Consider the following 14,286-nt stretch of genomic DNA (forward strand, 5'->3'; position numbering starts at 1 on the left):
TGTAGAGTTGATCAACATAAAAGAACTGAAATTCACTGCTATGCCTTTAATTTACATGAGATAAAGTTTATCATCATTACTCTTTATATGGAACACAAAAATATAAATTATTTGCTTATATAAGAGTTCAATACCAACATCCAGATTCAACTCTTTAGTGGAAGGTAATGTTAGATGTTTTAATTCTTTGAATATTTTTCGCATTTAATTTAACCTCTTACCCTAAATGCAGGATTTGCTCCGAGCTCCAATAAGCATCTCACAGTACCTGCACACAAGTTATATGCGGCAATATGCAGAGCTGTTCCAAAATTAAAGTCACTACAAGTGGCATCCACATCTGTAATTAAACATCACAAGTGTATTAACTAAAATTTTAAATTTAGTTATTACAATGTGAAAGGAGACAGGCTGGGAGTTGATGGGTTTAGGGGGAGGAGCTTTATTAGCCATTTATGAGACTTACACCACCCCACTAGAAACACCATTTCACAACGGCACAAAATTTTCATATTACAATCTGGTTAACCACTTATTTTCTTAGTACAACAAAATTTCATCATAAAATGGAGAGATATCATGGGTTTTCCAACTTTCACAAACTAAACTATATTTAAAAGCAATTAATGGCAATCATTCATATCTGTAGAAATAACTATCTTAACACAATCTCTCATTAAACCTCTTGTGTAATTGCCATGACGACTACAATGAGGTACAAGGGACCACTACAGTAAGTTAGGTGAGGGACCAGGAAACAATGGCCCATTGACCAAATCCAGCTCACCAACTGTTTTTGTAAATAAAGTTTTATTGGAACACAGCCACATGCATTCATTTACATATTCTCTATGGCTGCTTTCACGCCACAACTACAGAATCAAGTGGTTGCAACAGAGACCCTAAAGCCTAAAATATTTACTATCTGGCTTCACAGAAACAATGGTAGGCAAAACAATGCAGAATTTTCAAACCAGGAAGAAGTTAAAGACTAATTAAAAAAACAAATGCTTGCATATTATATTTATTCATAATACTTTATTCAACAAATGAATTTGGACTTTATAATAAGAAAAGGAATCTTGCGATTCTAAGGATTTTTTAATAACTTTCAATAAATTATCATGATGCTGTACACTTAGACGTATGAAATCATCCAGATTTGGGAATCCCATTTTGAATGTTTTCTATAACAAGGGTTTAATACACCTCTTACCATAATCTGATCACACCAACCCACATGCTCTCCCTACAACTGCAAACCACCAAGACATATTCAGGACAAACTCTCATCAAGAGAGGCTTCCTTCCTAACATCATTTAAAAAGTGAAACGGCAAAAGTCAAAGAGAAAATGGACAATTATACAAAGCAGAGGTTAGAAACACACATTCTGGGAAATTCATCTATTGAATCTCTAAATCAAATCTTCTACAAATGGAGAAAACACTGTACACCACCTAAAACTTAAATTTAATACTATTACACTTGTTCTCACTTTTTCTCAAAAGAAAACTGGTCCACTGAGAGGACTACAGAAAAAGTTAAAATACTAAGACTGTGATTTCAACATTCTGATGTTCAATGTTAGGATATTAACATCAAAATAGGAAGACCAAAAAAAAAAGAGGAAAAAAAAGAAAACACCAAAAATTTATCCTTTCATGGAATCACAGAATTTCAGAACTGAATGCCACCTAAAATAAATATTCTTCATGATTTCAATGCTTAGTTTTGAAGGCTTTATTGCTCTATTTCTGGCTACTCAAATAAGAGAAAATAATTGTTTAGCATAAAGATTCAATTACACTTTTTAAAATATGTTATACCGAGTAATTTGCAGAGATATAAAAACCCAGAGAATGCTTTTTATTTTGTATGTCTTTGTACTAAGCCTTTTTGTGAAAGGATAGTTATTAATCTTCAATATAGAAATTTTAAACTATTTCCGAAAAAATGAGATAGGAGGTTATATGGAAGAAGATGGATTAGAAGAAAAATCTCTTTGAATTATCATTTTTATGCCACTAATAAAATGCTCAATTAGTAACACCCAATGATTATTTAGAGTACTTGCCTTTTGGTTTAGATGTCTTCAAAATCACTCTTACAAGTTCAGGGACATCAAAATAAGCAGCATAATGCAGAGCATTCATATTTGTCCAGCGACTCCGCAAACTAACATCTGCTCCCAGATCAATAAGCTGAGTTGCAAATTTTACAGCTGTATCAACATCACCTAAGGAAGGTTTGCATAATTATTAGGTTTGCAGTACAAATTTACGTGCCAATGGATGGCTATCTATTATTGCATTTAAAAAGCCAAAGCAAACAGCATACTGACTATTCACTTATATCTCAAGACTTTCACTTACAAGGAATTTATTCTCAGAAAACAATCAAACTCAGGGATATTGATAAACATTTAGCTGTAAAGATGTTCATCACAGCACTTTTTATTATGAATAAAATTCTGAAACAACCTAAAAGTACAATAATAAGACATTGGTAAAATAAATTATGATCCATAAATGGAATATTATAAAGCCATCAAAAACAATGCACTGGACCAGGGCTATTCAGAGTGTGCTCCATGGACCACGGCCAGTCCCAACATACAATTTGTTTCTACTTTTTATAACTCTTTTCTTTTTTTGCTATGTAATCATTTCTTCTGAATATATTAACTGAAATGTAATTTTATGCCTTTTGAAATATTTTATGTGTCTTTATTTCATTTTTTCTATTATAAATTCATTTTTATTTGATTTTATAAAAGTATCAGTCCATGATGGGAAAGGGGGAGAGGAAGGGACGGGAGGGGAGGGGAGGGGAGAAAGGAAGGAAGGAAGGGTACGTCACCAAAAATATTTTTAGAAGTACTGTATCAGACTCTTCAAACAGGGAGAGATGGTCGCAATAAGAGAGGTAGGTTTATGCAATGGTAAATAAAGCACAGGAGAATACCAATTTTGGAAAATATGAACAGACCTACAGACAGGCCTGCGACTGGCTTCTGTAAGGACCGGGATGCCTGGAAAACCGAGCCTGGATTTCAAATCTTGCTGTAAATTCTCAGGAAGGCTCCAGAGTGTTACCAGTTACCCTCATCTTGTGAGCACACAGGCATGAAGCCTGTTCCAGAAAGGTTGGGAGGTGCCAGGAGGCTAGAAAAAGCACCTGGAGAGAAGGAATGGGAACAAGGTTTCTGGAAGAACCTAACCAACTCCTCGCCTGTTCAGGGAAGATTATCATCAGCTATGCCCTCCCAGGGACTCTGGTTGGCATAAACATAGCGTATACAAGCACAAATATACCTGTGCTAAGCAACTAATAGGTTTACCACATACTTACCAATACCATGAGCTCCAGATTTGCAAGTATAATGTAAAAGAGTCATATCTGTCAATCCATCTCTGTCGTTCACATTGCAACCTCTCTTAAGAATCTGAGGAAACCAAGGAAGAGATGATCACAACTTCAGTGAGTACTGAAGTCAAGTGATTTCCAACTAATGCTGGGGAACCAAGTTAGTCAATCTTATCTAAATTAGTTCTCAATAAAATATGTAGATAGAACTGGCTTCTCTTCGGGATCAATTTTAAATCTGCACCCAACGATAATGAAAACTGAACTTGTCACCAGACTGAAGGAAATTCTTAAAGAGTATTACAAGGTAATCTAGCACTCCAAATATGTTTTTTAACCTCTCAAAGCATAAGCAGATTTCCTTTCAAATATGTGTTATGGTATTTGAAAAAAGTGTAAGCTCTCTCTTCCTACAATATGACAATACGCTGGTCAAGGAATCCAGTTATTCTTTCGTCCCGCCTTCAAAAAAATCAAACATTTTTTAAAATCATATTTAAGCCTAGATCTTTACCAAACCACTCAAAAGTATAGAAAACACATGATGACAATTGAATACCCTCATGAAAGAAGTTTTTTAAAGTTCACAAAATTAATCTGCATAAAGACAGAAAATATGAAAAATGCCTGCCCCCATCAAGTAAGTCTATACTGTCAGAACTCCAGATGTAACGAAGTGAGGAACATGAGGGAATAACAGAAAAACCATACAGCACTAACTTACTGCTCCATGAAAAAACTGGAAATACAAAGAAAAAACATCAGAATCTTTGAAAGATTTACCCTTTATCATCATGTTTCCATTCAGATGGGTGGGGGGGAGAGAATCTATATGATTAACAACGCTAATCATGCAAAACTTAAAATGTAAGAATTCCTTACCTCATTTCCGATAATGTCAATGTTTTGCTGGACCTGAGGAACCCACTGTCTTAAAATGGCAAATAATTCTGATACAGAAGTTTTGGGATCGAAGAGAATTTCCTGACATGATGTATCATTAGGATCAAAAAAAGAAAACTCTGAAATAAAAAAAAAAGGTGTAAGTTAAATTTATTAAAAGATCCAAATAAATATATTGAAAATAATAAACAATAAGGCCAGGGATTAAATGATACAAATTTTTTAGATGCTAGGAAAAGCAGGTTCACCTTAAGCAATTTTCAAAAGCAAAGTCAAGATCGCCAAAAAGTATGAGGCATTCCTGAATTGTTGTGAGAATGAGATTTCTACAAACCCTGATCTCAAACCCTGAACTTTCCAAAAACTATTTCTAAGGCACAGAAAAATCTGTCAAGTTCTATCAATATTTCACCTCTAAAAACAGAAATATGCCTTGACAGTAGATTTATAACTAAATAAATTAATTAGATAGCTCAGTCATGAATTGATAAGGACAGGTCTCAAAAAAACCTACTGATCACTAAATTAATTTGCAGAATAATATATCTATCATTTACATAAAATTACAAATACACAAAACAATACCACATATTCTTTATAGACACTCATATATATAATAAAAGTATGATAATATAGCCTGGAATATTCACACTAAATATAAGACAGTAGATGCCTCTGGGGAGTAAGGGGAATGGGACCAGAAAGGAAAATGGAAGGAATGTCAACTTTATCTTTCAGGTTTTATTTTAAGTTAAAAAACAAGAGCTAAAGAAAATATGACAAAATGCTAATATCTGTGCATTCTGATGGTGGGTACGTGTGATATACATGTTTGCTATCACTGTTTTCTGTATTTGTAAGAGATTTCCTGTTTTAAAAAATGAAATACAATGGGGGGAAAACCGACACACAAAAACAATAAAAGTAAAAAAAAAATTGTGAGGTTTAGTTAAAGAAAACTGATGGGGGACTGGGGAGACTTAAATGGAGACAGACACATCATGTCCTTGATATGGAAGATAAAATATTTAAAGCTGTCAATTTTCCCAAGAACATTATTAAAAATTTTTCAATTCTAATGAAAATCTCACCAGGACGTATTTGTGGAAAGAGATAGATAAAATTATTCTACTGTTCATCTGTGCCAGAGCTTCTCAAACATTAATGTAGATAGGAATCACCTAGGAATCTTGTTACAATGTAGATTCTGATACAGTAAGTCTCAGGTGGGGGCTGGGATTGCATTTCTAACAAACTCCCAGGGACGTCAATGCTGCTAGACTAAGGACCACACTATGAATAGCAAAGATCTGGAAAATAAATGTAAGAAAGATAAGCAAGAATATTTGAACCCAGAAGAATAATGTAACAATGCTTCAATAATTACATGCTGAGGTAATGGCAAATTGCAGACATCTCATTTAAATATTAATGATAACATGTTACACTTACTAACTGCTTAATAGGAGCACTTTACATATGTTACCGTATTTAATCCTCATAACAACTTTATGAGGTAGGTACTATTATTATTCTCATTTGATCAAAAAAGAAACAAGGGGATAAAGAAAATATGTGATTTGCCCAAGATCACACAACTAAGTGGTTGAGTTAGGATTAAAGCCAGACTGACCTATAATCTTAAACTCTATGTTATACTGCATATTAACAGATCTAACTACAAATCCAAATTTTAAACTTCCATTCAGAAAAAACATTTTTTAATCAAAAGTCAGTGGGGTTAGGGGGAAGGGATGACCCACTTCAAATCAAGATGGAGTAATGAGGACCAGATTCGCCCTTCCATCTGAAACAACCAAAAAAGCAAAGGAAACAGATGAAACATGGTTTTCAAGACACTGTGCATCAGTCAATGAAGACAGTGATCCCTAAGAGACAGGACACAAACAAAGTGAGTCTTATAATCGCCTCAGGTTTCTGCCTTGAGACTTTCTAGGCAGTAGTGCAGAGTGTGGGGAGAACCATGAAAAAGCCCAGCAGACTCCCTGAGTTGAAGAGACAAAGCTGAAAGCCCAAGGAAATCGAGGCAGCTATCTAGAGTGCACAGGGCAGAGTAGCAGAGAGAAGAGAGATGCATGGCAAGAGAACCACAGAGATTTGTGGAGGCTCCCCCTTGAGTATTTAACATAAGCTTGTGAGGAAACACCTGATGTAAGGAAAAGAACAATCCAAAAGGATTAGAGAGATTAGTGCCCAGTACTCATAAAGGGCCCAAAACAGTGCCTGTTCCCACCATAAAGACTGGGGGGAAAACTCACAGGGCATTGCGTAGAGTACTCAATAGTGAAAAATAATTAGCCCCAGATAAGCACTGGTCCAGAACCACCTAACAACAAATCATAAAAGCAAGACCTGAAAGGATCAAACTATTTCCAAGGAACTTAACTGCATCCCCGAACAAAGTTCAATGATATTTATAGGAATACGAAAATATCCAGCACAAAAAGGCAAAATTCATAATGTCTGGCATCTAACCAAAGATTACCAGTCATGCAGAGAAAGGGGAAAACATGACCCATAATCAGGGAAATAATTAAAACAGACCAAAAGTTGATACAAATATTATAATTAACAGAAAAGGACATTAAAACAGCCATGTTTACTGTATTCCAAATGTTCAAAAGGTTAAATAAAGACATGGACAATATAAAAAAAAAAGCAAATCAAGCTTTAGAGATGAAAAACTACATCTGAGAAAACTACACTGGATGAGATCATCAGCTGGTTAGACATTGCAGAAGAAAAGGTCAATGAACTTGAAGACATAGCAATAGAAATTCCAAAATGAAGTTGATAAAAATATTTTTTAAAATACAAGAAATGCACCCGCCAGCTGCAGGACAACATCAAATTGTTTAATATTCGTGTAACTGGAGTTTCTGAAGGAAAGGAGGAGCAAAAAAAAAAAAAAAATCTTTGAAGAAATAATGATTATCCAAACTTGATGCAAACCAAAATCCATAGATCCAAGAAGCTTAAAAGACCCCAAGCACAAGAACATAAAGAAAATTAAACCAAGGCAACCATAATAAAATTGCTCAAAACCAATGATAAAATCTTAAAAGCAGCCAGGGAAAAAAAAAAAAAACAGAAAAAAATAAAAAAAACATTACATATAGAGAAACAAAAATGATAGATTTCCTGTCCAAAACAATGCAAGTGGGAAGACAGTAGATCAACATCTTAAGTACTGAAAGAAAAATCTATCACCCTAGAATTCTCTACCCAGCAAACATTTTTCAAAAGAGAAGGTGACATAAAGATATTTCAGACATTTAAAAGCTGAAAGGATTCCTCACCAGCAGACCTGTTCTAGAAGAAATGTTAAAGGAAGTCCTTCAGGCAGAAGGAAATGGTTATCAAATGGAAATCTGGATCTGCACAAAGGAATGGAGAGTACCGGACATGGCAAGTAGGTGGGCAAATAAGACTTTTTATTAGTAGTACTTGAATCTCTTTAAGAATTGATTCAGGGCGGGCAGGTGGCTCAGTTAGTTGGAGCGTGGGCTCTCAACCACAAGGTTGCTGGTTCAATTCCCACAAGGGATGGTGGGCTGTGCCCCCTGCAACTAACAACGACAACTGGACCTGGAACTGAGTTGTACCCTCCACAACTAAGATTGAAAGGACAACAACTTGAGTTGGAAAAGTCCCAGGAGTATACACTGTTCCCCAATAAAGTCCTATACCCCCTCCCCAATAAAATCTTTTTTAAAATAAAAATAACTAAACAGACTTTAAAAAGAAAAAAGAATTGATTCACTGTTTAAGCAAAAAACTAAATAACAATGTCCTATGAGGTTTATAAGATAAGTGTGTTCTGTGTAAACTGGCTCTGCAAGCATTCAAAGCAAAAGATTGCAAAAATCTTTGTGAGAGGACAGAATGCATTGCAGAGTAACAATGCTGAAAGTCAACACTGAGCTGCATGTCAAAGTGTGAGTTGTTTTTCTTTGTTTCTAGGTTTTAGTCTCACTCCCAGTCTCATGTTCAATGGCTCCCATTACATTTATGATAAAATACAAATTCCTTACCAAAGCCTCAGTGATCCTGCATTTTCTGGCCCCTCCTTTCCTCTTCAATTTCATCTCCTGCCATTCTGCCCTTCAATCACTTTGCTTCTCAGCTACAGTGGCCTTCCATTAATGCTTAGAACATATCAAAGATTTTCCCCAACTCTGGGCCTTTAATGTTCTGTTCTGCCTGGAACACTTCTCTCCAGCCTCTTCTCACAACCAGCTTCTTCTGATTCTTTAGGTGACTACCCCATCTAAAATAGCCACTTTGCCCAGTTACTCTCTATCACACACCCTATTTCTTTTCTCCACAGAATTCTATAATATTTATACATTTTTTAAATTCATTTGTTTGTCTATTCTGTGTTTTCCCTACTAAAACATCTGTCGTGGTCACTGGGCTATCCCCAGCACGTAGGACAGCACCTAGCACATAACAGGCCCTCAATAAATACAATTCTGGATGCCACTTTTTAAGGGGACACTGACTACAGTGTACTAAGAAGTAAACTTCTAAAATGAAAAGGGTCTAGAAATCCTGACAATGAGGGGCTGCTGAAGGAACCAGTAATGTGTACCCTAAGGAAGTAGAGACTAAGTAAAAATATTCAAATTATCCTCATGTATTTTAAAGCTATCATATAAAGAAGTGTGTGTTCCATATATCAAATTAGTACCAGCTGGCCAAAACTTCAAGGAGACATATACTAGAAAGTGAGCAGGGAAAGTTGAACTATAGGTCCAGATTCAGATTCTAAGATCTATAATTCTAACAATCTAGCTAATGTTTAATTTCAGTTATACAGAGGTGCTAATATCCACTATCACCTTTCATTCAATGTATTTATTCAGCAAACACTGAGCAACTAATATCAATAAATGACTGTATTATCCCTAATGAGATACACAAAAACAAAAATGACTGCTACCTCATCCCCAAGAGCTATACTCTAGGAAAAGAAATAAGACAAATATGACTCAAGGTAGAATGAGACAAGTTCCATAAGCAAGTGCTTTAGTTCAAAGCTTTTCCTATAGAACTGATTTTGTTATATCTGAAAGTAAACCCAGTCAATTTATATAAGAGCTGAAAATAACTCCCAGGATCTAGGCACAGGTTTCATGTAATACTTTTGATGATTGCAAGGTAAGCTGCTATAAACACATAAAAATAGCATACTTGGAAATGAATGGTTATTAGAATGGATATGACTAAAAAGACAAATTTCTAACTCAATAATTTTATACCTACTCGTATTTTAAAAATTGTATTAACTCGAAAAGACGATTTGAAATGGTGACCCAATAGTTTATATGAAAAACTCTAACTAAATCAGAAATGTAAGAAATCTATCGAATTTATCTCCTGGTCCTCTTTTATTCTTTTATCAACTATCTGATAAAATACGGTCCCGGGGAAATAAGTCTATCTAGATAAAAACTAGAATACTTCTAAATCTGTATTTTACAGAGGAGATTTAAATGAACCAATTTAAACATGAACCAATCTCACTCCACATTCCAGGGAAAGGTTTCACCCTCTCTGCCTAAGTACATGGCTTTTTTTTCCCCTTCAGTTTTACTGTATTTTGTTTGTGTGTACATTGATCATTACAACGGGAGATAACTAAGACAGGATCCAAATGAGGCTTGCCTGTGTATTGAAACTTGTCATTACATTGACACCCAAGTTTGTATCATTTCAGGAGTGATTATTTACTGTTCATTAGAATTCTGGCATTTCTGAGGCAGCAGGGCCCCTAGCAATGGCTAGTTGACAGCACTTTAATCTCTTTTTTTTTTCAGTATATGGCTTTTTAAACGTCAGTATATTTAACCAAAATACATCAATAGCAGAAGAATGCTAAATGTCTAAGCACCATTGCATTCTAAAAAATAAGATCCTCTAAATCCATCATGGTGCTTAAAATGAACATTGTACATAATAAAAAGGCTGATAGCAGAAAGTAAACATTTCGCGTAAGAGGCAGAAAACGCAATTGTATTTTTGAAAAAGGAAAACTTTAGCAATTGTATTTTTGAAAAAGGAAAACCACAGCAAATAGTTTTGGGAAAAATTATGAGTGTGAAAAGGACGTAAGACAGAAATTACCAGTTCATAGAAAATAAAGATGGTTAAGTTAACATACCACAGTCTGAAGGCATTGGTGCTGCAGAAATGGAAAAGGTGACTGGCGTATCAGAACCTGAAAATAAAAATGGATATCTTCCAATCAAAGAATTTCCTTCTAATGGAAAATCTGGAAGGTCCTCTATGGTCATCTTCTAGGAAGCCACCTTTAATGAGAGGGGGTGAAAAAAGCATATCCATTACATTTGTAAGCAACTGATAATGAGTGCCTTCAATCACAAAAAAGCCTATTCTTTTAATATCTAACCTACTGACATTTTTAACCTCAACCTCCAAGAGTCTCTTTCAGAGAGGAAGGGGGTAAAAACTTCCTTTTAACAAACGTGTTAAAGAACACACATTACTTCACACTGTCTCTTATAGAGTCCGCAGCACATGTAACCTTTCTAAACAAAGCTCAGGAGTAATATTAGGTCAGGAATAATATTATGTCCCAATAATAAGTAAAAACATTTTTTTAAATGCTGAAATAATCTAAATGGGTGACATTCTCTTAACTTACAAGAGCATATTATCCCTTTTCAATGGATCTTGAACTTCTTGTGGAATCTGACATAGGTTATACCATCTGTTCTGCAATAGCTCATGCCATGTGCTCATCACATGAAAATAATCTAGTTTAGGATATTGTCATTATTTCCTGACATCCCAAAAAACTTCACTGAAAATTAACCACATCACTAGTACAATTTCAAGAGCTTACTGATATCATCCCACTTCCTAACAACGCATAGGATCTGTTTATTCTATCCTAGCAGAAGATGGAAGGCCATGCATCTTAAACCATATGACTGATATTACCTCTTTTTCCCAGAAAATGTGAGTGCTTCAAAGCAATCTGCTCTAAATTAGACTGGTGCTGTACCTAGCCCACATAGCAGAAACGATGGAGCACGCAGAAAAAAATGTCAGCAAAACTGCACTATGAAGCCAAAAACCTTCTCGTTTCTTTTGCATCAAATCTTTAAAGTATGAAATATTATGAAATTCTGTTTTTAAATTTAAGCAGAAACCCATAAAACCAAATAACAATGACTTTATATTATTTTAGTAGAAAGAATAGAATAAGTAAAAATAGTTAACTGATCGCTTACTCTGGCAGATAACACCATGCTAGATATCCCTCACTGTGCGCCCTCTTACCTTAGTTAACCAATCCCATATCTGACTTAATCACCTTTACTCTACTGTCACCAGCCTTCTCCAAGGACAGGCACCTCTCTGAGATAACTGGCTCCTTTCCAACTAGATTCACAGGTTTTCTGAACACTAGCAGGAACTGGCAAAGAGTCAGATGCTTTTTTCTTTCTCATAAGATGCATGTTTACATGGACATAGATGTTATTAATCTATTAAAAAACCTAATTCAGTGTTACTCTGTTAAAGGTATTCAAGTTTTCAGAGATGCTAAAATTACCTACCACCCAATACTTTGAATCATGTTGACATTAACTTTGCCACATAAATAGGAAAATGACAAGGAATTGGTGTCATACAGCATGGCGATCTTCCTCAAATACTATAAATTCCAAAAAGTAACAGACAGCACAATGGCAGCTCTCACTCAACACTACAGCTACTCAGTGTTGAAGTTACTCAGGATTTCTACTTGTTGGCCTCTAGCTGCTTGGCATTAAGTTTGGGTAAAATATTCTATGCAGAGTACGAAGCATCCTTTGAAATCAAGGAACAGAAATAAAATTTAATAAATATCTACTACGTACAAAGAAATACACTATTCTAGGTGTTTCAGAAAATACAAAAATGAGTAACAGATGGTCCATGCTTGTTAGGTAGCTTATAATCTACCAGGGTGAATAAAATAGCACTAACAATTCTGGATGATAAAGCAGAATGAGATTCCATAACATTTAAGCACAAGGAACATTTGTTACGGGAACTCTTAAGAATCAGAAATGGTGCCATGAAGAAAGCATCACCAGAGACAGATCTTGAAAGATGAGTAGGCAGAAATTGGGGCTGAAATTTAAAAGGGGAGCACTTTAAAGGACGAGTAGGCTGGAATATACACTACATCCAAGGAAACAGTAAGAAGTAAAGCTATAATGGTTTTTTACGGCTATACTCAGGAGTACTTTAAATACTGATCAGAGACCAAAACACCTAATTCCATGAGCACCGGGGAACCGCTGATTATTTAAAGGGAGAGTGTCCTGCTTCAAGCTGTGTGTTAGGAAGATTAATCTGACTACAATCACACTTTTGAGACTCAGTTATGGTTTTTTATACTCGTAATTCTTCGGCAAAGTGATTAAGTGGTTATCTTTCTGAGTTGATTAAGAGGAGCCACCTTTGAAAACCTCCTGTTAAAGAGCAGATTTCTCATTCAAAATGTTTTTAAAAGTGATCCCAAGAGAACCTTTCATTTCCTTGTAGACTGTTGAGATCCTTGAAGATAGGAACTGCATCTTATGCAACTATCACTTGCCACCGGAGTTAGATTAGTGGCTTACACATAATTGAATAAATATTCAAGTCCCAGATTCAAGATGGAAAGATGATTCACGCAACAAAACGTAACCAACTTTATAATTTTACACATTAGCTGCTTCAAGGTCAGAGAAGCTACATTACTTAACCAATGCAGTGAACATTCTTTGTATTTTGTGTCTTCGTGGCATTTTTCCCAGTCCCACTGCCTTTCCTTCATTAAAAACCCAACATTCTACCTTTTGTCCCACCAAAGAAAACTATACACTTCTACAAAACTTTTGTGTAGTCTTAGAATTCTTCCCTAACAGTAATTTCTGGATGTCAAGATCCAGGACACCTGGGAATATTGGTCAAATTTGGAGATATACTGATCTGAACTGAGTACATACTTTTGCTTCAAGTCCTACTATGGTTAACTGGTGACAGTGGATTATATAAAGTAAGTCTAAGATAAAAAGTCAGCCCTAATCAACTGTGTACATAACAGATGCCAATAATTAGACTCAAATTCCCCAAACTTTGATTTATGTAGGAATCCCATCCTACTTCATCACCCCAAATCATCTCTTAGCAAGAAAGCATCTTATAACATGACTATAATAGCTCATGATTTCTCAAGAATTCCTGGTCCATGCCCTAACACAGAATGGTGATGAGTGGAGATGCCCACTAACTTTTTCAGAGCAGTTGAGGCTGTTATGGCCTCATTAAAGAACCTCACTGAGGCCCAGGGATTCCCTCAGATTTATTTGGAACATGGTTCAAGGGCAGTATCGTTCAGCTACTCAACTAACAGACCTAAGCTGTGTCCACATGAGTTAGAATCATGAGGCCCTTTCGACTTCATACAGTACTTTGCCATGAGTCTTCCAGAGATTTCCAAAAAGAGGAATCTAACCAAAACAATCATTTCAAACATATCTCCAATAATCCATGTATTAGCTACCTACATGAAATCTGTTCAATCATTAAGCAGAGATTTACAGTATTTGCTACTTAGTTAGGTCTAGGCCCTAGGAAAATTATAAAAGATACCTGCCCTCAAGAAGTTTATTTCGACAGTCAAGAAATACTTATCGAGTGTTTCTTACTAAATTCTAGACTGGGCATAGCAAAGGTAAAGAAATTAGATGAGCCCTTGCCCTCAGGTAGATTACAGGCCAGTGTAGGATTCCTGCATGGAAGCCATAATGGCTGTATAGCTGTAACAAGTGCTGGATTCAAGAAGGCCGGTGGGGACGTCCAGACGGACTTGTAATTTAAAGGTGTGGTGCCCAGCCAGGCAGCTACTAGCTACATGTAACTATTTACATTAAATGAAAAATTAAGTTCCTCCACTGTTCTAGCTCCATAAAAGAGCTCAAAAGCCACA

At 35.6% G+C, this 14,286-nt stretch overlaps 1 protein-coding gene across 4 annotated transcripts in view; it reads right to left on the reverse strand.

The window, feature by feature from the left end:
• The window catches only part of CLIP4 (CAP-Gly domain containing linker protein family member 4), an 81,104-nt gene that overhangs the window by 39,152 nt on the left and 27,666 nt on the right, over window positions 1-14,286 (reverse strand). For all 4 annotated transcript variants that reach the window (XM_081068077.1, XM_081068076.1, XM_081068074.1 and 1 more), the window contains exons 2-6: window positions 10,459-10,606; window positions 4,251-4,390; window positions 3,354-3,447; window positions 2,077-2,238; window positions 222-340 (exon numbers count right to left, since the gene is read on the reverse strand). In XM_081068077.1, the coding sequence (XP_080924203.1) occupies window positions 222-340; window positions 2,077-2,238; window positions 3,354-3,447; window positions 4,251-4,390; window positions 10,459-10,591 (648 nt within the window). In that variant the 5' untranslated portion in view covers window positions 10,592-10,606. The remainder of the gene's footprint in view (window positions 1-221; window positions 341-2,076; window positions 2,239-3,353; window positions 3,448-4,250; window positions 4,391-10,458; window positions 10,607-14,286) is intronic.

The sequence above is a fragment of the Rhinolophus hipposideros genome, assembly GCF_964194185.1.
Source record: "Rhinolophus hipposideros genome assembly, chromosome: 12".
NCBI lineage: Eukaryota > Metazoa > Chordata > Mammalia > Chiroptera > Rhinolophidae > Rhinolophus > Rhinolophus hipposideros.